The sequence below is a fragment of the Camelus ferus genome, chromosome 15, assembly GCF_009834535.1.
Source record: "Camelus ferus isolate YT-003-E chromosome 15, BCGSAC_Cfer_1.0, whole genome shotgun sequence".
Classification (NCBI taxonomy): Eukaryota; Metazoa; Chordata; class Mammalia; order Artiodactyla; family Camelidae; genus Camelus; species Camelus ferus.
This window is the reverse complement of record NC_045710.1, coordinates 16,280,448-16,302,151: the sequence shown is the minus strand read 5'-3', so window position 1 is coordinate 16,302,151 and position 21,704 is coordinate 16,280,448. Positions and strand designations below refer to the sequence as shown.

The 21,704-nt window shown below is 32.1% G+C and overlaps 1 protein-coding gene across 4 annotated transcripts in view; it reads left to right on the top strand.

Annotated features, from left to right (window-relative positions):
* ATAD2B (ATPase family AAA domain containing 2B) overlaps nucleotides 1–21,704 on the top strand; it is a 150,296-nt gene that overhangs the window by 42,669 nt on the left and 85,923 nt on the right. For all 4 annotated transcript variants that reach the window (XR_004326171.1, XM_032497106.1, XM_032497105.1 and 1 more), the window contains 5 exons: nucleotides 3,652–3,750; nucleotides 5,310–5,421; nucleotides 7,590–7,705; nucleotides 9,217–9,391; nucleotides 17,171–17,259. Coding sequence is in view for 3 of the 4 variants with exons in the window: in XM_032497106.1 (XP_032352997.1) it covers nucleotides 3,652–3,750; nucleotides 5,310–5,421; nucleotides 7,590–7,705; nucleotides 9,217–9,391; nucleotides 17,171–17,259 (591 nt within the window). In the remaining variant the exon portion in view is untranslated. The remainder of the gene's footprint in view (nucleotides 1–3,651; nucleotides 3,751–5,309; nucleotides 5,422–7,589; nucleotides 7,706–9,216; nucleotides 9,392–17,170; nucleotides 17,260–21,704) is intronic.

Below are 21,704 nucleotides of genomic sequence, written 5' to 3'. Positions count from 1 at the left end.
ATGGAGAAAAAGGACCCAATGAGATTATCTTCTAATAGTCTCAGCAATGGTGGTAATTTTAAGAGTTCTCCTTCTCTCACATTCAAGTAGTCTCAAGTTTCCCAAGCTTCTGATTATATTAAAATATTCATATTCTTTTTGTCAGATAACATCTTTCCTAGTGTCATCTCCCTGTTCCTCTTTGGGGAGATGCTTTTCTAGGCCTGCTGCAAAGCTGTAGGACTTAACACTGCTTTCATGGGTTGGATCCCCTTTTTACTAGATCCTTTGTCTCTTTTTTTGCTTTACTGTTTCATTTTGCAGGAATATAGTCTCAAGTAATTTACTCAGAAATAATGTGTGGAGGTCAGTTTTGCATCCTTGTATCTTTGAAAATGTATTTTATTTTCATAGTTTCCAATACTTTTGTGAGTTAATAGAATTCTAAATCCAAATAGGTTTCCCTTAAACTTTCGCAGTTCTTATTTCACTGTATTCCATGATATATTGTTGCTGTTGAAAAGTCAGTCTGGTTTAATTTCTTGTTTCTTTGTAGATGTGTGTGTGTGTGTGTATATATATATATATATATATATATATATATATGTTTGTGTATCTATCTATCTTTCTATATCTATATAAAATTGTTTTTTCACCCTTTTGCTAGGCCCTCTTGCTTTGGAGATTTTCTTTTTTCAACTCTAGAAAATTTTCTTGTATTATTTTTTGCTAGATTTCTTCTCTTCATTTTTTACCCTCATCTATTTCAGTAACTACTGTTGGTCTAACATTGGGCCTCTGTAGCACTTACCCTGTCTCTCATTTTTCATGGTCTTTTTTGCTCTCTCCCCCTCCCCCTTTTTAAAAATTGAAGTGTTGTCAGTTACAGTGTGTCAGTCTCTGGTGTACAGTATAATTTCCCAGTCATACTGATACATACATAATTTGTTTTTATATTCTTTTTCATTAAAGGTTATTTGCTCTCCCTCCTTTCTTTTTCTGAGAGATTTTATTCTTGTTGTCTTCCATCCTTGTAATTTTATTTAGGCAAACATGTTTTTTAGTTTGAATAATTTTATTGTTTTCTGGCTTTTCATAGTATTCTGTTTTTATTTCAGATCATCTTGAGTTTTGTTTTCTGGTATTTTTTGTAAACATTTTTTGTGAATAAACATAATAAAATAAATAATGTAATTAGCTTGCAAATACTTACATATCTAAAGGATAGTTTCTTATCTTGTAAAAACTATACTCTAGCCACAAAGGACTGGAGCAGCATCACTGATGTCTCACCTAGTTGTTTTTTTTTTAAAAAACAACTTTATTAAGATACATACCATACAATGCACATAGCATACAATCCAGTGGTTTTTTTTTTTTTTTTTTTTGTATATTCACAGATAACTGTGGAACTTTCACCACAGTTTTAAATAATATTTCATCTCCTTGGAAAAGAACTTGTACTCTTTAAGTCTAACCTTCTACCACTCCCACTATCCTCTAAGCCCTAAGCAACCACTAATCTACTTTCTTCATAGGTTTGCCTAATCTGGGCATTTCATAAAAATGAGAATATAATATGTGGTCTTTGTGATTGGCTTCTTTCAGTTCACATGTTTTCTAGGTTCATACATGTTGAAACATGTATTGATACTTCCTTTTTATGGTCAAATAATGTTCCAAGGTAGGGTTATGTTACATTTTCTTTATCTACTCATCACTTGATGGGCATTTGAATTTTCCAGCTTTTGGCTTTTATCAATAATAATGCTATAAATGATTCATGTACAAGTTTTTATGTGGACATATTTTCATTTCTCTTAAGTATATACCTAGGATTGGAATAACTGGGTCATGTAATAACTTTATGCTTAGTCATTTAGGAACTGCCTGAATGTTTTCCAAAGTGGCTGTACCATTTTACATTCTCTCCAGTAATGTATGGGGCTTTCAGTTTTTCATATCCTCCCCAACACTTTCTATTATCTGACTTTTTGCTTCTAGTCATGCTAATGGGTATAAAATGTGTCTCACTGTGGTTTTGATTAACATTTCCCTGATTACTAATGATATGAAGCATCTTTTCATGGGCTTTTTGGCCATTTAAAAATTTTCCTTTGAGAACTGTCTGTGTCCTGTGCCTATTTTAAAATTGGGTTCTCTCTTCGTCGTTGACTTGTAAGAGTTCTTTATATAGTCTAGATTCAAATTCCTTATTAGATATATAGTTTGCAAATATTTTATCCTACTTTGTGGGTTGTATTGTTACTTTCTTGATGGTGTTCTTTGAAGCATAAAGGATTTTAATTTTGATGAAGTTCAGTTTATCTTTTCTGCTTTTGTTCGTGTTTTTAATGTTATATCTAAGAATCCATTGCCAAACCACATCACGAAGTTTTACTACTATGTTTTTGTCCGAGAGTTTTATAGTTTTAGCTTTATGTTTACGTCTTTGATCCATTTTGAATTAATTTTTGTGTATGTTGTAAGGGCTTTCTGGTAAATTGCATATACAACTCTGCCTTTAGTGGTGTTATATATGTTATATTTATAAATTTAACAAACATAGCAATAAACTATCAGAATTATTTATATAATTTTGTGTCCTTTGAAAAAGTTGAGAGAAGTAAGTCAGCCAAGTATGTGCTTATAGTTTTGTATAGTAACCTTTTTATGTATCATTCTGCTTCTCTTCATTTGTTCTTGTGCATTTGAGTTGTCATCTGGAGTCATTATCTTAGCCCAACATGTACACTTTTGCTTCTGCCCACTTCATTGTGCTGCTGTTGGCAGATATATTATATTTGTATACATTAGGCCCAACTCACACGCACGCATGTACATACACACACATACAGCATAAGAAACTTGGAAACAGGCATTTTCCTAATGGAGAGGGAAGAAGTAAGAGAGAGGATAACTATCAAAATTGTGAAAATTGACTAGGTAATTATTATAATAGTCTTTATGAACTTTTTGGAGGCATTAAAAACTGATGCAGATGAAATGAAAGGATTTATATTAATCAGTAGAAGGAATTTAGATAGGCCTAGGATCTTAATGAGAGTTGGGGAAAATCTGGGTTTGCTATTGAGGTTAGTGGGAATTGAAGTAGAGTAGGGCTCTGCAGGCTGTGGGCCATCCTTGAAGGCCAATTTAAGTTTGAAATAAATTAATTTATATCAATTCCTCCATACAGTTACCATATTTTCTAGGTATCCTAGAGATGTCATAAGTTCTATTAGTAATGTAGAATTCATTATTATTTCTCTTTGAGAATGAATTTAGCTTGATACATTATCTAATCATTCCATTGTAGTTCTAATTATAAGCTGTTACATTTTTTTCTTCAGAAATACTTTATACATTTTATAAGAAATTCAAACAGGGTATAAGTGTTTTAGGTGGAAAAAGAAAACCCTTGATTCTCTATAATCCAGTGTTTTATTTTCTTTAGTGTCTGGACTATTTCTGATTATTTAGGAATGGGAAAATAAGAAGAGAAAAAGAATAAGCTTTCTTTTCTAATAAGTTTCCCCTGTTATTCATGAGTCGATGATAGATATTCCCTAAATTTGGATGCCAATTAAGTTTATTGCTTTGATTCAGAACGTGTTTTTAAAAGCCCTTTGCTGATGTAATGATTTTAAAGATTTTACTGTCTTTAAATAGGAGAAAGAAACATGCCATTCATAGTAGTGATACAACTTCCTCTGATGAAGAACGCTTTGAAAGAAGGAAATCAAAGAGCATGGCAAGAGCAAGAAATAGGTTAGTAAACTTTTGTTATTTCCATGGTAGAAAAAAAGGAATAACAATTTTAACTATTTGAATGGGATTCTTATCTGTACTATAGCATTTTGCTAACAGTGATATTCAACACATATTTTAGACTAGAGTAATACACTGACTTGGTTTTTACTTAGTAATTCTTAGAGTAGAAATCTAATCTTGGGAAACTTCCTATAAATTACTGACTGTGTAAGTATTCAGTAAAATAGTGTGTGGGAAGGTGAAGAAAGAAGAGCTAGGGGAAGAGGCCAACCTCTATAAGAGTCTTTTCTTCAGTGCCTCTCTTCTAATTCATATCTGTCTAATGAGGCTGATTTTAGATGCTTATAATGATTAGAGCACTCAGAGTAAGATTTGGTTTCTAATAGAATTATCTCAAGAGCCCTTGGATTTCGTTGGAAAATTTGTTTTATTTTTGGTTTAATAAGTATGTCTGGTGATCTCTGCTTAACTAGACTAAATACTCTGATTACTATGTGGCTCATTAAAATCTCGAGTTTTCAGTGGGGAAGAGTATCAGTATTTTGTCTAGTAGATAATTAAAGAATCAAGTTATAATTTATTCTTTAAAATTTAATTTAATTTTCTAGCTTACATTTATAATGCTAAGCATAAATTCTATTTAGATATTTTACATTTAGCAAAACATTTCTATAATTTGGTATTATATATCTACTGTAGAAATACCAAGTTTTCAGTTAGTTGGCCTTGGAAACAAGTTTGGGTTGGTGCAGATTGTATGCTGAAAAGAGTTCCTCATGTGAACGATGGAAAGAAAATGTAAGAGAAAAACCTAAGTTTAAATAAAACATTTTAATGCCTCTTTAATCTGAATTATTCTGATACCTGCTTTGGAAATACATTTTGAAAGTAGGTTTGGATTCAGAAATGTCACTGAAGGTACATAGAAGCTATACTTTTTTTGAGCCTGTTTATGTCATCTTTTGGTGTTTACACAGTGTTAAAAGAGAAAATAGATTATATTTTCTTAGGGGTAATTTAAATTAAATAGTATAGAATTTTAGGCATCTGAAGATCTATTTTAAGATAGGTACACGAAAGATAAAGCTTAGTTCTGAAAATATGATCTGAAATTGGTTTACCTTGAATAAAAGGGAAAGAAATTTCTTCTATCATGTAAGCTGAGTAAGTATACCCGTATGCTATCTGAAGATAAATTTAAATATATAATAAAGCTTGATTTCATTTAATATCATATAGTACATATAGTAGGTCTCTTTTTATTTTATATATGTGTAATATGGAATATCAGGTTTGTTAAATTTTCTAAGTTGGTATAGATTAGGGTCTTTGGACAAATAGATTAATGATCTTATTTGTTTTGTCTAGTGAATAAATTATTTTTGATCTGTTTAAAAGAATTTAGTAAAAGTAGTTTAAAAATATGAAATCCCTTGTCATTTTCTGGGTTATGAGAAAAAGGAGAAAGATGAAAATGTGTCAAAGATTTAAACTTATTATGACATTAAGAATATGAAACTTTTAATGCTGTCTACTTGAATTTTTATGAATTTCAGATGTTTGCCTATGAACTTAAGAGCAGAAGATTTAGCTAGTGGTATTCTCCGAGAACGTGTCAAAGTGGGTGCAAGCTTGGCTGATGTTGATCCGATGAACATTGATAAATCAGTAAGTTTTGTAAATAGTTTCCTAGAAATAGCTTTAATTTTTTTTTTTAAGGTTATTGGTTCTAACTCAGTACACAATAAAAGTAGAAGATCACCATTAGTGTTTTGATGTGTATATTTTAGAACCTAGCACTTCAGGTCATGTTTGATAATTACTCAAGTGTTTCTCTTTTTTTCCATTTCAGTGTTATTGGAACTATAAAATGAAAAATGGGTAGAAAATCAGGCTGACAAATATGACAAGGCCCCATAAACCATGAGAAGCAGTGGTGTATTGTTGAAGCTGCCTAGATTTCATGATCATATTTGCATTTATTAATTTTTTGGTTTTTTTTTGAGGGGGGGTAATTTTATTTATTTATTTTTAATGGAGGTACCGGGGATTGAGTCCAGGATCTCCTGCATGCTAAGCATGCACGCTACTACTTGAGCTATACTCTCCCCCACTGTATTTGCATTTTAAGTAGATCACTCTGTCTATGATGTAGTTAATGAATTTGAGGGAAGCAAGGCTGGCATTAGGGAGACAGGTTTGGACATAGTTGTAATCTAGTAATCTTTAGTAATGATCATGTTAGAAAGTAGGATAATGATGGAAAGAAGTAGTAGATGGATTTAACAGAATTCAGGAGATATTCATAGATGACAGAATTTGGTGAATTAATTGCTTTGGGGGAATGAGGGAGAGAAACACCTTAAATGTATGACCCAGGTTTCTGGCTTAAGTGTCTTGGTGGGATAATGAATAGTTCTACTCTCTGAGGTTGGAAACACAGAAGAAGGTATGTTTTAAGATGTGAAGATGACTTAGTTGTAGACATGGTTAGGTATCTGCGACACATCACAGTTGCAAGTAACTTGTCGGAAATTGGTTATTTAGGTTTGACATTAAGGAGAAGTATCTGGGCTAGAAATCTGGATATGATCACCAATGTAAGGATCATTGTGGTCACTATGGAAAATGAATGGTAGTACCCAGGGAAAGTATGTAGCATGAAAAGAGAGACAAGATTTAGAGGACATGGTAGATTCTTACTGTTAGTAGAATCTTTTGGGACGTACTTACTGTTAGTAGAATCTTTTTTGGGGGATACTTTGGGATAAGGTTACTGCATAACCAAGAACATACTTGATATTTCTTCTTTGCGCTCATAAACCTTTCTATACAAATTATTTAATTGATTCTCATGTGAAAGGCTTAAATTATCAAATGGTTTTGTGTATATTGTTGAGAATGAAATACTGGCTATCTCTAATCTGAAGTCATAGGGGAGAATATTTTACTACTGAGAAACTAAGGAAATTTCAGATTATTTCAGAATCTCATGTCTAATAGTTCACATTCTCAGGGGACCAGACATAATGGTCTTTGTTTAGTTGGGTTTACCAGCACCTTATTCTCTTGAATCTAGTTAACTTTAGATGTCTCTATCACTCAATTAGAATAACTTATTTTTGTTAAATTTGAAGTCATATACAAGAAGAATAAGCTTTTCTTAGAATGTTTCTGTTATTTAAACTCCATATTTATTTTTCTAGATTTTTTTTCAGTCATATTTCTATCATATTCCCTTCAAGTACTTTTTTCTATACAATTTTTTACTTTACAACTTTAGATATTTGAACAGATATGGATGGGAGGGAAAAAAATCTCTGTTGCTTCTTGTGATAGATTAGTGTTTCTGAAGCTATTTTTTCATTGTCTCCTAAGGGGAAAAAATTAAATTTCTCTCTAGATAAATTATTATTGAAAAATAAGATTTTGTCAGGTAAAATTGAGCATTGGAGGGCACAAACCATTGTAATAGCTAAGATTTTTTTTTTTACTTACTCCTGAACTAATTTTTGCCCACCTTCGGAACAATATTGCCCTATTAGAGTGTTAGATTAGCCATTAATCCTGGTCCTTAGTTACAAGAAGATTAATGAATAATAGCTTTATTTGCCTGAGCTGAAGTGTAAACTTGAATTTTACTACCAACTTTATTTTTCTACACTTATTTCAGAAATGTAATTTTTTGAACTTTAACTTAATAATGAATTTTTTGTTTACACTTCAGTTCTTGCTGAAGGCATGCATTTCTGAATCATAAGATTATCTCATAAGTTTAAAAAAATGTATGAACAATTAAAATTATTTTATATTAATCTTTTCCCTTTCTTTCCAAGGTGCGGTTTGATAGCATAGGTGGATTGAGCCATCATATTCATGCACTAAAGGAAATGGTAGTATTTCCACTTTTATATCCAGAAATTTTTGAAAAATTTAAAATTCAACCTCCAAGGTAAGCAGTGTCCTAGATGTTTATTATTATTATTGCTGTTAATTTATCAATTTTCAATTAGTAAGTGATTATAAATATAAATATTTCATATGTATTTATTTGATGTGTTCTAGCAATGAGAATTAGGAATGAAATTTTATATTTAGGGTTCAAAGGCTGTGGTACTAAATGTATTCTTGAAGTTTATATTTTGGCATTTAAGAGTCAGGGACAAGATGCGATTCTTTATACAGGCCTTGAATATACAAGTGGATTGCCCAAATGGATTTCCTTAATTTGGTTTTAACCAAATTTACCTTAATTTGGTTAGCATTGAGTTTGATGCTATATATTGATTAATCTTCAGAAGCATAATTTCAATGAAACGTTTCTTTGACTTGATGATGTGATATTTTTGAAATGGTAAGCTTGATAGTTAACTTTTATGATCAGATTGTTTTTAATCATGAGGTGGTTAACTATTAGAAAAGGCTGAGAAATTATGTCAATGGAAATTGGGCATAATAAAATATTCTGAAGATGTGTGTATAGACTATTAGATTTAAACTGCTAAATGTCCCTTTTCATTTAAGAAGTACTTTTATTCACACTTGGTTTTAATTCATCATTCCTGTGTTCTAGGATGTAGAAAATCTTGCCAAAGAGTGACCTTCTGTTTGGGTGGAAAAAAAGTTGGCCTGTAATTCTTTAGTGACTTTTAAAAATCATAATAGCAATTTATTTGTTTTTCATATGATATAACTTGAATTTAAAAAATAATTATTATTTTCTTCAAAGCAATAAAGTTATATAGCCTTGGGAGAAACCTTAAAACATGGACTTATAAGCAGGAAGTGTTATAAGCAGGAAGTGTTATAAGCAGAAAGGAATCCTACTCCTTAGTGATGAAAAGTTTTTTATGTTCTTTACAGCTTTCTTTTATATATATATGCATATATTAAGTTTATATTTTGCCTATATTATACACATGTAAACATTTAATATAAATGAGATTATTCAAAAATACCCTTATGTAACTTTGTTTTTCACTCTATAGTATATTATAGACATCTTCCCATTTCAATAATGTGTATTATTCATTTTGGCATCATATTAGTGTTCAATTTATAGATATAGCATTGTATATATGTGCCCCTTATTATTAGATAGCATTTAGATTAAAAAAATCTATCTTTATAATATTCTTTTTAGTATTTCTATATGACATATTCTAAAATGTGAAATTTCCTGATCACAGGGAAAACACCTTTAATATTTTGATGTATCGTGACAAATTACTCTCTACTCTGGTTAAACTAATTCTCTTCTGCCAAAGCTTGGTGCTTTGAGAACATCCTTGAGTCCTCTCAGCAAAGTGTAACTTTTGTCTGTATAGTACAAAAAGCATTATCAGTGTCGAATAATTATAATATACATTATTACAAAATTATATGGGAGATGCATGCTTTTATATTGGTTATTAGTGGTGTTGATAACATTAATTTACTTTTGTTGATTCTTTATTCCTCTAGGGGCTGTTTGTTTTATGGCCCTCCTGGCACAGGTAAAACCTTGGTTGCCAGAGCGCTAGCGAATGAGTGCAGTCAAGGAGACAAAAAGGTAGCTTTTTTTATGCGAAAAGGAGCAGACTGTCTAAGTAAGTGGGTTGGTGAATCTGAGCGGCAGCTTAGGCTTCTTTTTGATCAGGTAAGTGAAGTCAGCTAATATGAGAATGTCTTCTTTGGAATATTTAATATGTTTAGTCTATAAATACAAACTGTTCATGACAAAGCATATTTTCTAATCAGTATGTTAAATTTAGGATCAGTGGTCTAAATTTGTATGCTTAGATATTTAGTAGCAGTTTCACTGCTAAGATGGATGCTAAGATGACTAAGATGATTCACAAAACATTTATTGGGGTGGCTACTAGGCATATAATACCATGTTAAGTGCTCTTGAAAACCCTGGGTATAACATATGTATCACTAGATTAAAATTGAGGAAATAGAGCAAGCATAAAAAGTTAAATATCTGTGCAAGAAATCTCACAAAACAGTATGTTATTTATTTTCATTAGTGTAAATATGGTGCCAGAAGAATTCAGTAATAAATGCATGCTTTTAAAAGGCAGAGTAAGGTGGGTAAACACCATGTAGGCTACTTTAATTCTTTATATATGACAGTAACTTTAAAAATATTTCTTAATACTCATAAAAGTTAGTCTGGATGAAAATTCACTTTTAATTATTTGAGCTACTAAAGAAAGTCATTCATATTTGGCAATGCAACTTATATTTCATTATATCTAAGGAAATCCACATAAAATTAAAAAAAATTCAACAAGCATCTGTTGAGCAATCATTACTGATTTGATGTGTATCAAAGTCCTTTGTAATTGGTAAAGCATTTCAGGTATTATTTTTACTGTTAGAATTGAAAACTGCTGTGTTCTAGATAGTGGATAGTAGAAAGAGGAATAAAGTAAAAATTTTACCATCGAGGTGCTCAGTGTTTATTGGGAAGTCAAACATATGCCGTCTTCATGCTTCAAGAGACTTTAATAATAATTAGAAAATAATATAAAATAACATTGGTGGTTTAGGAAAGAGTTAGCTTGGGAATGCTGGCAAATTGTCCAGTGACTTAATTTTAAATTTTTGACAGAGTTATACTTTTTGCCACTTATGCTGGGAGTAGGAATGTCTCTTGGTTTCATTCAAAACCATAGCATAAATCATGCTGCTTTTAAAATCCGTATTTATTTCTGTTTCATAGTTTTCTTTGTGGATAAGAGTAGTTGGAATGTTTGCTTCCTTTAAAAAAAATACTACTGATCGTCATTAGTGTCTTTTTAAGTGAAAGGGTCTACATTTCCTGAATTAAGGACATGCTCTGTGTACCAAATGAAAGTAACGAGGTACAATCAGCCCTCCATATCTGCTGGTTTCACATCCACAGATTCAGGCAACAATTTGATCTGTGGTTCCTTGAATCCACAGGCGTGGAATTTGTGGATGTGGAGGGCCAACTGTATTATGCCATTTTATATATGGGACTTGAGCATCCTTGTATTTGGTATCTGCGTGGGGTGTTGGAATCAGTCCCCCACGGATACCATGGGACGTCTGTACAATATATTGACCAAGAGTTTGACCTGTGGTGTCAGAAATATGTTAGTTCATCTGACTTTGCTAGTAACTATACAACTTTAAGTAAATGAAAGCATCTGATCCTTGTTTGCCTCTTCTGTAAAATGGGGGGAGTAATAATTATCTCACTGGACTACTGTGAGTTTTCACTGAAAGGAAGTATATACAGTTGACCCTTGAACAGTCTGGGGGTTAGGGGCACCAACCTCTGTGTAGTCGAAAATCTGTGTATAACTTTTGACTCCCCCTAAACTTAATTACTAATAGCCTACTGTTGACTGGAAGCCTTACCACTAACGTAAACAGTTGGTGAACACATGTTTTGTATTATGTAGTATATACTATATTCTTACAATGAGGTAAGCCAGAGAGAAGAAAATGTTAAGAAAATGATAAGGAAGAGAGTATACACTGAAAGTTTACATTGCCTGATTACAAAATAAATTGTCTTTCAGCCTACATCAATATTGTCTTATATGGTACAGAACACTGTAGATGTTATACATATGACTAACACTAGGCATCAGAAATGAAAAGATAATATGAAAAAGACATTCACATTTATTTATAGGTATTGTGTATTGATAATGAAGAAGCAGCAGTATGACTACTTTACAGTAGCCTCGTGTAATTGATAAGATTGTTTCACAGTAGCCTAGCCTATACACTAGTGAGTGAATTGTTATTAAATTTTTATGGTATACAGTATTACAGTCATATTCTTAATACAGTATTGGAAACATTGCTATATTAGGAAAAAACTCTTATCCGTGTTGATTTGCTGATATGCAGTTTCTCCAATTACGAGAGGGGCATGCTATATGGTAATGTAATTCTCTGAAAGCAAAGTTATGAAACTAAGAAAACTAACACATTTTTAATTTTTCTATTAAATATCATTCACCTTATACATAGTAAGGATAGACTGTTTCAGTACAAGTCTTGCACTCGTTCTACATAATGAATACTTAAGTGATGATATGACACAAAAACACATCACACAGTTTTAGCTGTACGGTTATTAGATTTTTCACATGGTGACACAAGTACATAATAAATAAATTTAACTGTACAGCATGATGATTGTTCACTATTCATTAAATGGAAGTGGGTCGTCATAAAGGTCTTCATCTTCATTGTCTTCATGTTGAGTAAGCTAAGGAGGAGGAGAAAGAGGACAGTTTGGACATGCTATCTCAGGGGTGGCAGAGGCTGAAGAGGTGGAGGAGTTGGAAGGGGAGGCAGGAGAGGCAAGCACCTTGCTTTAACTTTGTGGAAATACATGTAATTTCTGCCTAACTTTTTTGCTTTTTCATTTTTCTAAAAATGTTTCTATATGGTGCCAATCCTTTTCCTACAGTTTGCTTTAGTTTCAGTGACTGTATCATTGAAGGGTCCATGTTGTAAAAGAAGTCAGAAGCAGTCTTGAATAGTCAGAGACCTGCTGCTAGATTGTCTAATGTCAGTTTGTTTTCTGGCACTGCTTCTTCTATGTCTTCTTTCTCATTTCCTGGCACAGGTTTGGAGGCATTCATATCCATTAGTTCATCTTCTGTTAATGTCTCTTAGTTCTTGAATTTCTCCAAGATTCATATCTTGAAACCCATCACCCCCCACCTTTGTTGCCACATCTACAATCTCTTTCATGATTCCCTTTATTGACTGTCGTTAAATCCTGTGTATACATAACATCTCCAGTTTTCTCCAGCAGGGATTTATTGTTTTGGGCTTGATGGCTTTCACGGCTTTTTCTCTAACAATGATGACTTCCTCAGTGATGTAATCCTTCCAGACATTCATGTTCTCTCTATTGGGGTTCTCTTCCATAGTGTTCACAATTCTTTCAATAGAGTGTTATGTATAATGAGCCTTAAAGATCCTTATGACCCTTGATTGAGAGGCTGAATTAGAGATGTTGTATTTAGGGACAAGTAGGTCACTTCAACACCTTCGGGATTGAACTCATGGGGTTCTGGGTGGCCAGGGGCATTGTCCAATATCAAGAGAACTTTAAAAATCAGTCTCTTACTGGAAAGGTGCTTCCTGACTTCAGGGACAAAGCATCGATGGAACCACCCCAAAAAAGGGTTCTCATTGTTCAGGCCTTCTTCTTGTACAACCAAAAGACTGGCAGCTGGTGTTTACCTTTTCCCTTCACATCTGGGGGTCAGCAGCTTAATAGATAAAGGTAGTCCTGATCATGAGTGTGACTGCATTTGCACAGAACACTGGAGTTATTAGCCTATCCCTTCCAGCCTTAAATCCTGGTGCTCACCTGTCTTCCTTGCTAATAAGTGTCCTTTGTGGCTTTTTTTTTTTTTTTCTCAGAATAGAGCTAGGGTACTGTCATCTACATTAAAAAACTGTTTAGCTCTTACCAAAGTGGGTATAGAGGGAACATATCTCAACATAATAAAAGCTATTTATGACAAACCCACAGCCCACATAATACTCAGCAGTGAAAAGTTGAAAGCCTTACCACTAAAATCTGGAACAAGACAAGGATGCCCACTCTCACCACTTCTATTCAACACAGTATTGGAAGTCCTAGCCATTGCAATCAGACAAGGAAGAGAAATAAAAGGCATCTAAATTGGAAGAGAAGAGGTAAAATTGTCACTGTATGCAGATGACATGATACTCTTATCAAAAACCCTAAAGGCTCCACACACAAACCACTAGAGCTGATAAAAGAATTTGGCAAGGTAGCAGGATACAAGATTAATAGAGAAATTATTTGATTTCTTTACACTAACAATGAAATATCAGAAAAGGAAAGTAAAGAAACAACCCCTTTTAAAATTGCATTCAAAAAAATAAAACATTTAGCAATAAATCTGACCAAGGAAGTGAAAGCCTTATACACAGAGAACTACAAAACATTGATTAAGGAAATTAAAGATGACTTAAAGAAATGGAAAGATATCCTGTGCTGTTGGATTGGAAGAATTAATATTGTTAAAATGGCCATACTGCCCAAAACAATATACGGATTTAATGCAACCCCTAACAAATTACCTATGACATTGTTCACAGAACTAGAACAAATAATCCTGAAGTTTGTATGGAATTACAACAGACCTAGAATTACCAAAACAATACTGAAGAAAAAGAACAAAGCTGGAGGAATAATCCTCCCAGATTTCAGACAATACTACAGAGCTACAGTAATCAAAACAGCATGGTGTTGGCACAAAAACAGACATATGAATCAGTGGAACAGAATAGAGAGCCCAGAAATAAACCCACAGACTTATGATCAGTTAATCTTTGACAAAGGAGGTAAGAATAATAGAGAAAAGACAAGTGGTGTTGGGAAAACCAGATAGCCACATATAAATCAATGAAGTTAGAACACTCCCTCATGCCATACACAAAAAGAAACTCAAAATAGCTTAAAGACTTAAACATAGACAAGACACTGTAAACTTCCTAGAAGAAAACATTTTCTGATATAAGTCTTAGCAATATTCTCCTTGGGTGGTCTACACAGGCAATAGAAATAAAAGCAAAAATAAGCAAATGGGACCTAATTAAACTTAAAAGCTTTTTCACAGCAAAGGAAACCATAAGCAAAACAAAAAGACAACCTACAGAATGGGAGAAAATATTTACAAACAATGCGACTGACAAGGGCTTAATTTCCAGTATATATAAACAGCTCGTATAACTTAATAACAACAACAAAACAAAACAAAACAACCCAATCTAAAAATGGACAGAAGACCAAAAGAAACAATTCTCCAGTGAAGACATATAAATGGCCCATAGGCACATGAAAAAATGCTCAATATCACTAATTATCAGAAAATGCAAATCAAAACTACAATCAAAATTATACCAGTCGGAATGGCCATTATTAAAAAGTCCACAAACGATAAATGCTGGAGAGGGTGTGGAGAAAAAGGAACTCGTATTGCAGTAAACAGGAAGAGAAACACAGAAGATCTGGGAGAGATCACTTTTTACTGCGATATGTATTGTAATTTACAAGAGAGATGAACTGCTCACGAGGAGGTTAGATTAGCCTCACATAGCATTTAGAGCAGATAGTCCCAACACTTGAGGTCAGTGCAATAGTAATAGGAGGTGGCTAAGAAATTATTATAGTAGTACAGTATGTACTGTGGTTAATTTCATACAGTTATGATTTAGTCCTGCATCTTTGTACATTTCTCTGGACTGCAAGTGGTGCCATGTACAATGTTTATCATGTAAGTTTTGATAGATTTTTAACTTTTTATAATTTATGTATATTTTATGGTAGTAAATGATAGATTAGTATCTACATATATTTTGTGCATCCGTCACATACTTTGTGGTTAAATTTTTCAGTATTTCTGGGCTGTATAATTTGTGCGTCTTTTCAAATTGTCATAAATCTCCCCCAATTTATTCCTATATATTTTTTTGAAAAAAATACATGTATAAGTAGACCCTCAAAGTTCAAACTCGTTCAGAGGTCAACTGTAAAGTGCTTATCACAATAACTGGCATTAAAAATACTGTACTTGGAAAGGATATAGCTCAAGTGGTAGAAGTGCATGCTTAGCAAACACAAGGTCCTGGGTTCAATCCCCAGTACCTCGTCTAAAAATAAATACATAAGTAAACCTAATCACCTCCCCCAACAAAAAATAAAGTAAAATTATTAGAAAAACTTATTAAAAATACTATGCTTGCTTCTTGCAATTGTGTGAGGCTATAGTTCTAAAATAGAACTGTGTGTTTCATTTATGTAAAAGTAATAGTGAACTCTTTACTCTTCTTGTCTTACATAATTCTAGTCTTACGAAGTTCTTTTCTGAAACCTAAGGTTTGTGGTTGATCTGTCTTTCAGTTAAAATTATTAGAGAATACTAGAAAGGTTAACGAGTATCATAGCAGTCGGAGAGAAAGGAAAAATTTGTACCCTTTTTTTTTTTAGCTTTATTTATTTATTTATTTATTTTGTTTTGCGGGGGAGGGATGTACTTAGGTTTATTTATTTACTTACTTTTTAGAGGAGGTACTAGGGATTGAACCCAGGACCTCGTGCATGCTAAGCATGTGCTCTACCACTTTGAGCTATATCCTCCCCCTGTACCCTTTCTTTAATAAGCTGACCTGCCTGTGAACCAAGAATTTGCTATAAGTAATTTTGAAACAAAAGTCAACTATTAATTTGAGTAAAATTGAGTAATTTGAGTAACAGAGTTTTCATTTGTAATCATTTCAGTTAAATTAAGTTTCTGCTTAGATCTAAGATTTAAGTGAGAAAAATATTACTGTGAAAGTACCAGAAGAAAACTATGAAGAAATTTGTTTCAAATCAGAGTAGGGAGAGTCTTGACTATGGATGAAATGATCCACTGTATAAGATCTTTTTCTAGATTCTGCATGGCAACAAAATAATGGTAAGCAAAACCAAAAGATAAATGAGATCCCCTGCAGAAGAAGATTTGTGTTTCCTTTCACAGAGTCTAACTTTTAAATAAATAGCTCCTAGAAATCAGTAAGCAGAAGATCAATGATCCAGTGGAAAATTGGCAAACTTACATAGAAAAAGCAATATAAATAGCTCTTTAAGCTATTAAAAATATTCACCTTCACTGATAATAGAAATAAAAATTAGAATGAAAATGAGATAACATCCTTTACCCTAAAAAATTAGTCAAGAACAAGAAGTTTGATAATACATTGTTGGTGAGCACTAAAATATTTCTGGTGAGAAGGCTAAACTGGTACATCAATGGAAGGCAGTTTGCAGATACCTAAATTAGAAATGACACATGCCTTTTGAACCAGTAGTTTCACTTTAAACTTTTAAAATTTTGATATGTTTATACTCATGTACACAAATATTTTTTCTAGCATTGTAGATAATAGGAAGAGATTGAAAGCTTAAATATCCATGAATAGGGGAGTCTTTTTTAATTATGGCATGTACATACAGTGGGGCATTTTGTAGCTATTAAAAAAGAATGAAGCAGCTCTTTATATACTTACATGGAAGCTAATTAAAATATCTTGTTACATAAAATAGGCTGTGATGAAAGCAATGTGTATAGTGTGTTCAAATGTATTAAATAAAGTAGTGTATTTAAAAAATACATTTTTTTGTATGTGTATAAATGACATATGGAAGAACAAACTGAAAACAGTAATTGCCTTCTGGGAGAGGATCTTGTGGTTGGTTGGAGACTGGGGTAGTAAGGAGCCTTTCTTTTTATTGTGTAATCTTTCTTACCTGCTGTATGTTGTACCATTTGGTTATATTACCTATTAGAAAAACACAGTAATTAAATTAGAAATGAAAACTAATATAGTAATGTTTGTTTTCTTTTTATACTAGGCATATTTGATGAGACCATCTATAATATTTTTTGATGAAATAGATGGATTAGCGCCAGTTCGCTCTAGCAGACAAGATCAGATCCACAGGTAATTTTTCCTAATCTGATTATGTTGAATTCTTTTCATTTGTTGACATAGTATTTAGATTTAACCCTTGGATAAGTGCTATGAGGCTTAAAAGATAAGATCTGTGTTCTTGAGGAAGACTTCTTTCATTTAGCACAGGGGTCAGCAAACCACAATCTAAGGGCCAAATCTAAACTTCTCATTGCTTTTGTAAATGAAGTTTTATTGGAACACAGCCACTCTCATTCCTTTTTGCATTATATATGGCTGCTTTTGCACTACAAGAGCAGAGTTAAAGGAGGAGTTGTGAGAGAAAAATCATATGGCTTGCAAAACCTAACACATTTACTTTCTAGCCCTTTACAGAAAAAGTTGCCTAATTCTGACTTAGAATAATGTTTTTGAGATTTATCCATCATGTATACTAATATCTTGTTCTTTTTTATTTTTGAGTAGTATTCCTTGGGCTCTGTGTGTGTGTATGTACCACAATTGTTAATTCACCTGATAGAGATTTGGGTTGCTTCTATTTTTGGCTTTTATGATAATACTACTGTGAACATTTACATATACATTTTCATGTGCGTATATCTTTTCATTTCTGTTGGGTAAATAACTAAGAGAGGAATGGCTGGATCCTATGGTAAATGTATGTTTAAGTTGATACTGTTTCCCAAAGTCGTTTACCATTTTATGTTTTTCCCTGTAATGTATGAGGATTTGGGCTGGTATTTTTATTCTGTTTACTTTTCTCCATTCTAGTCAGTGTGTAGTAGGGGATTAATCTGCATTTTCCCAATGACTAACAATATTGAGCGTCTTAGCATGTGCTTATTGCCCATTTGTATGTTTTCTTTTGTGAAATGTCTCTTAAAATATTTTATTCCCTTTTAAAAAGAGTCATATTGTATGTCTTACTGTGTTATAAATTTTTTTTTATATACTCAAAACTTAAGTAAGCCCTCGTCAGATCTATGTTTTGAAAAGTTTTCAAGTAGTTTGGCTTGTCTTTTTGCTTGTTTAACTATGACTTTTTGAGAAACAATAAGGTTTTAATCTTGATGAAGCCCGTGATACAATTTTTTATGTGTATTTTTTTGTGTGTGTCTTAAGAATAATTGCCTAAGCCAGATTATCAACAGTTTTATATTTTCTTCTGATATTAGTAGTTTTAGCTCTTTAGTTTTGGTCAGTGATTGATTTTAAGTTAACATACATATGTCAGTATAAAGTAAGGGCTTGAGTTAATTTTTGTAGATGGTTCAAGGTATACACTGCAGTTTATTTTTTCCATTTTTTTCTCCAGTTGTTTCAGGACTGTTAATGGAAAAGATTACCTTGTCTTTGTAGAATTACTTGACATCTTTGTCAGAAATTGGCCATCAAGTTGTCTGTTCCTAAACTTGTTACTCGGTTTCATTGATCTTTAGGTTTATCCTTACACCACTGCCTTGATTATTTAATAGCTTTGTATTGAGTCTAATTACTGTGACCTCTCCAATCTTGTTTTTAAAAATTTTTTTTAAAAACTTCTTTAAAGAGCAGTTTTAAATTCACAACAAAATTGAGAGGAAGGTACAGAGATTTTCTCTTTACTCTGTGCCCGCACATGTACATTGCCTCCCTCATTATCAGCATCTTTTATCAGAGGGTACATTTGTTGAAGAACCTGATCTATCATAATCACACAAAGTCCATAGTTACTCTTGGTGTTGTGCACTTTATGAATTTGGGCAAATGTATAATGACATGCATATATCATTATAGAACTATACAGAGTATTTTCACCATCCTAAAAATCCTCTGTGCTCTATCTGCTTATCCCTCCTTTCCCTCACCATCCTACCCACTCAGCCCTTGGCACTACTGATTGTCTTACTGTATACATAGTTTTGTCCTTTCCAGAATGCTGTGTAGTTGTAATCATCCTGTATGTACTCTTTTAGGTTGGCTTCTTTCATTTAGCACTATACATTTAAGGTCTCTCTATGACTTTTGTTAGCTTTTATTTTTATTTTTTTCCTCTTTGCTTTGGGTTTAGGTTTTTCTTTTTCCAGATTATTAAGATGGAATTTTAGATTTTGATTGAAACTTTTTTCTTTTCTAATATAGGCACTGAAAGCTCTAAGTTTACTTTTAAGTACTACTTTAGCTGCATTCCTGTTTTTGACCTCTTCTATATTTATTATCACACAGTTCAAAGTGATTTCCAATTCCTCTTGTATTTCTTCTTTGACACAATGATTATTTAGAAGTGTGTTGTTTAATTTACAAATTTTATTTTTTCCTGATTATTATTTACTTATAATTTAATTTTTTGTTAAGATATAATTTACATAAAACGTTATATTAGTTTCTCTAATATTATTGTTATCAGAGACCATAACTCTTACAGTCATTTTAAATTCACTGCTGTTTCCTTTATGTCCCAGGTATTGTCTGTCTTGTGAATTTGTATTCTTCTGTTTGTGGTATAGTATTCTATATATATATATATCAAGTAAGACAAGGTTGTAATAATGTTACGCAGGATCTTTTGTGTTTTTCCTGATTTTTTTGTCTAGTTATTTTATGAGTGGCAGAGAGATGTGTTAAAATGCCCAACTATGATTGTAGAATTGTTTCTTTAGTTCTACTGGTTTTTGTTTCATTTATTTTGAAGTTTTGTATTGGGTGCATACACATGTATTATTTTATGTCTTTATTTTGAAGTTCCCTTCTTATTATGAAATGTACCCTTTTATCTTTTTATAATACATTTTATTTTGAAATCTATGTTCATTAGATAATAATTAAGCTAATCCAGACTTCTGATGTTTTTTGCTTGTCACATTTTTTTCTACTAATTTACTATCTACCTTTTAGTGTCTTTATATTTAGTGTTTCTCTTATAGATAATATATAGTTGGGTCTTATTTTCTTAATCTGACAATCTCTTCAGTTTAATTTGATTATTTAATGTATTACTTTTAATGTAATTATGGACATGGATGAGTTGGGCATTACCATTTCATGTTTTCTATTTGTCTCTTTTATGTTTCTCATTTATTGCTTTTCTAAAAAGAATTTTTGAAGGCCTTTTAGAATCTCCTTTTTATTTTACTGTTGAGTTTTTTAAAGCTGCTTTATTGAGGTATAATTGATACACAATATATACTACATAAAAGCATTATACTGCATAAAGCATATAAGCATTGACATACTTAGAGTACACTTGGTAATTTTTAACGTATGTATATTCCTGTGAAATTGTAACTATAGTGAAGATAATGAATATACCCATTTCCACCAAAATAGGCATTTACAGTTAATGTGACTATAGATATATTTAGGTTTAAGTTTATCATCTTTATGATGGCTATCTATTTGTCCATCTGTTTCCTGTTCCATTTTTTCTTGTTCTTCCTTCTTTTGGATTACTTGAATGTTTTTATGACTTCATTATATTTCTTTTGTTAGCTTATTAGTTAGGACTATTTTATTACTTTCATGGTAGTTTTAAGGTTTATAGTGTATGTCTTTAACTTTGTACCATCTACCTTCGAGTATCTACCACTTCACATGTAGTGGAAAACCTTAAAATAGTACACTTGCCCTGTTTCTTCTCTTGAGTTTTGTTATCTTATTGTCATACATGTTTTTTATACCATACAGTCTTTTAAAGAGATTTAAATGATGATGATAATAATATCTTAAAGAATTACTCATGTAGTTATCATTTCTGATTTTCTTTATTTTTTCATGGCTATCTGTATTTCTATGTGCTATAATTTTCTTTCTGCCTGTATTTCTTATAGTAGGTCCAAGGTCCACAGGGCATAAATTCTTTCATGTTTCCATATCTGTAAAAGCCTTTATTTAACCTTTAAAATTTATTTTATTGAGTTATGTATTGTAACATTCATCCATTTCCAGTGTAAAATTCAATGATTTTTAAAATAACTATACTGAATGGTACAAACATTAGAATAAATCAGTTTTAGAACCTTTTCCTTCCCCCTATAATAGCCATCATGTGTTTTTGCAGTAAATCCTTGTTACTGCACCCCCCCACCTCCTTTTCCCCAGCCAACTAGTAATCTACTAGTAATCTGTCTCTACAGACTTGTCTTTTCTGGACATTTCATATAAATGGGATCATATAGTATGTGATCTCATGTGTCTGGTTTCTTTGACTAAGTATGATGGTTTTGAGGAACATCTATGATTTAGCACATGTCAGTAAATACTTCCTTTTTATTGCTGAATAGTGTTAATTATATGGTATACTACACATTAGGTACATCTGGTTGTTTCCAGTTTGGACTATTATGAATGATGGTGCTATGAATACTCATGTGCACATCTTTATGTGGACATATATTTTCATTTCTTTTGGGTAGATACCTAGAAGTAGAATTTCTAGGCTGTGTACTAGTTTTATGTTTAACTTTTTGAGATGCTTAGCCTGTGTTTTTTCTTTTTTT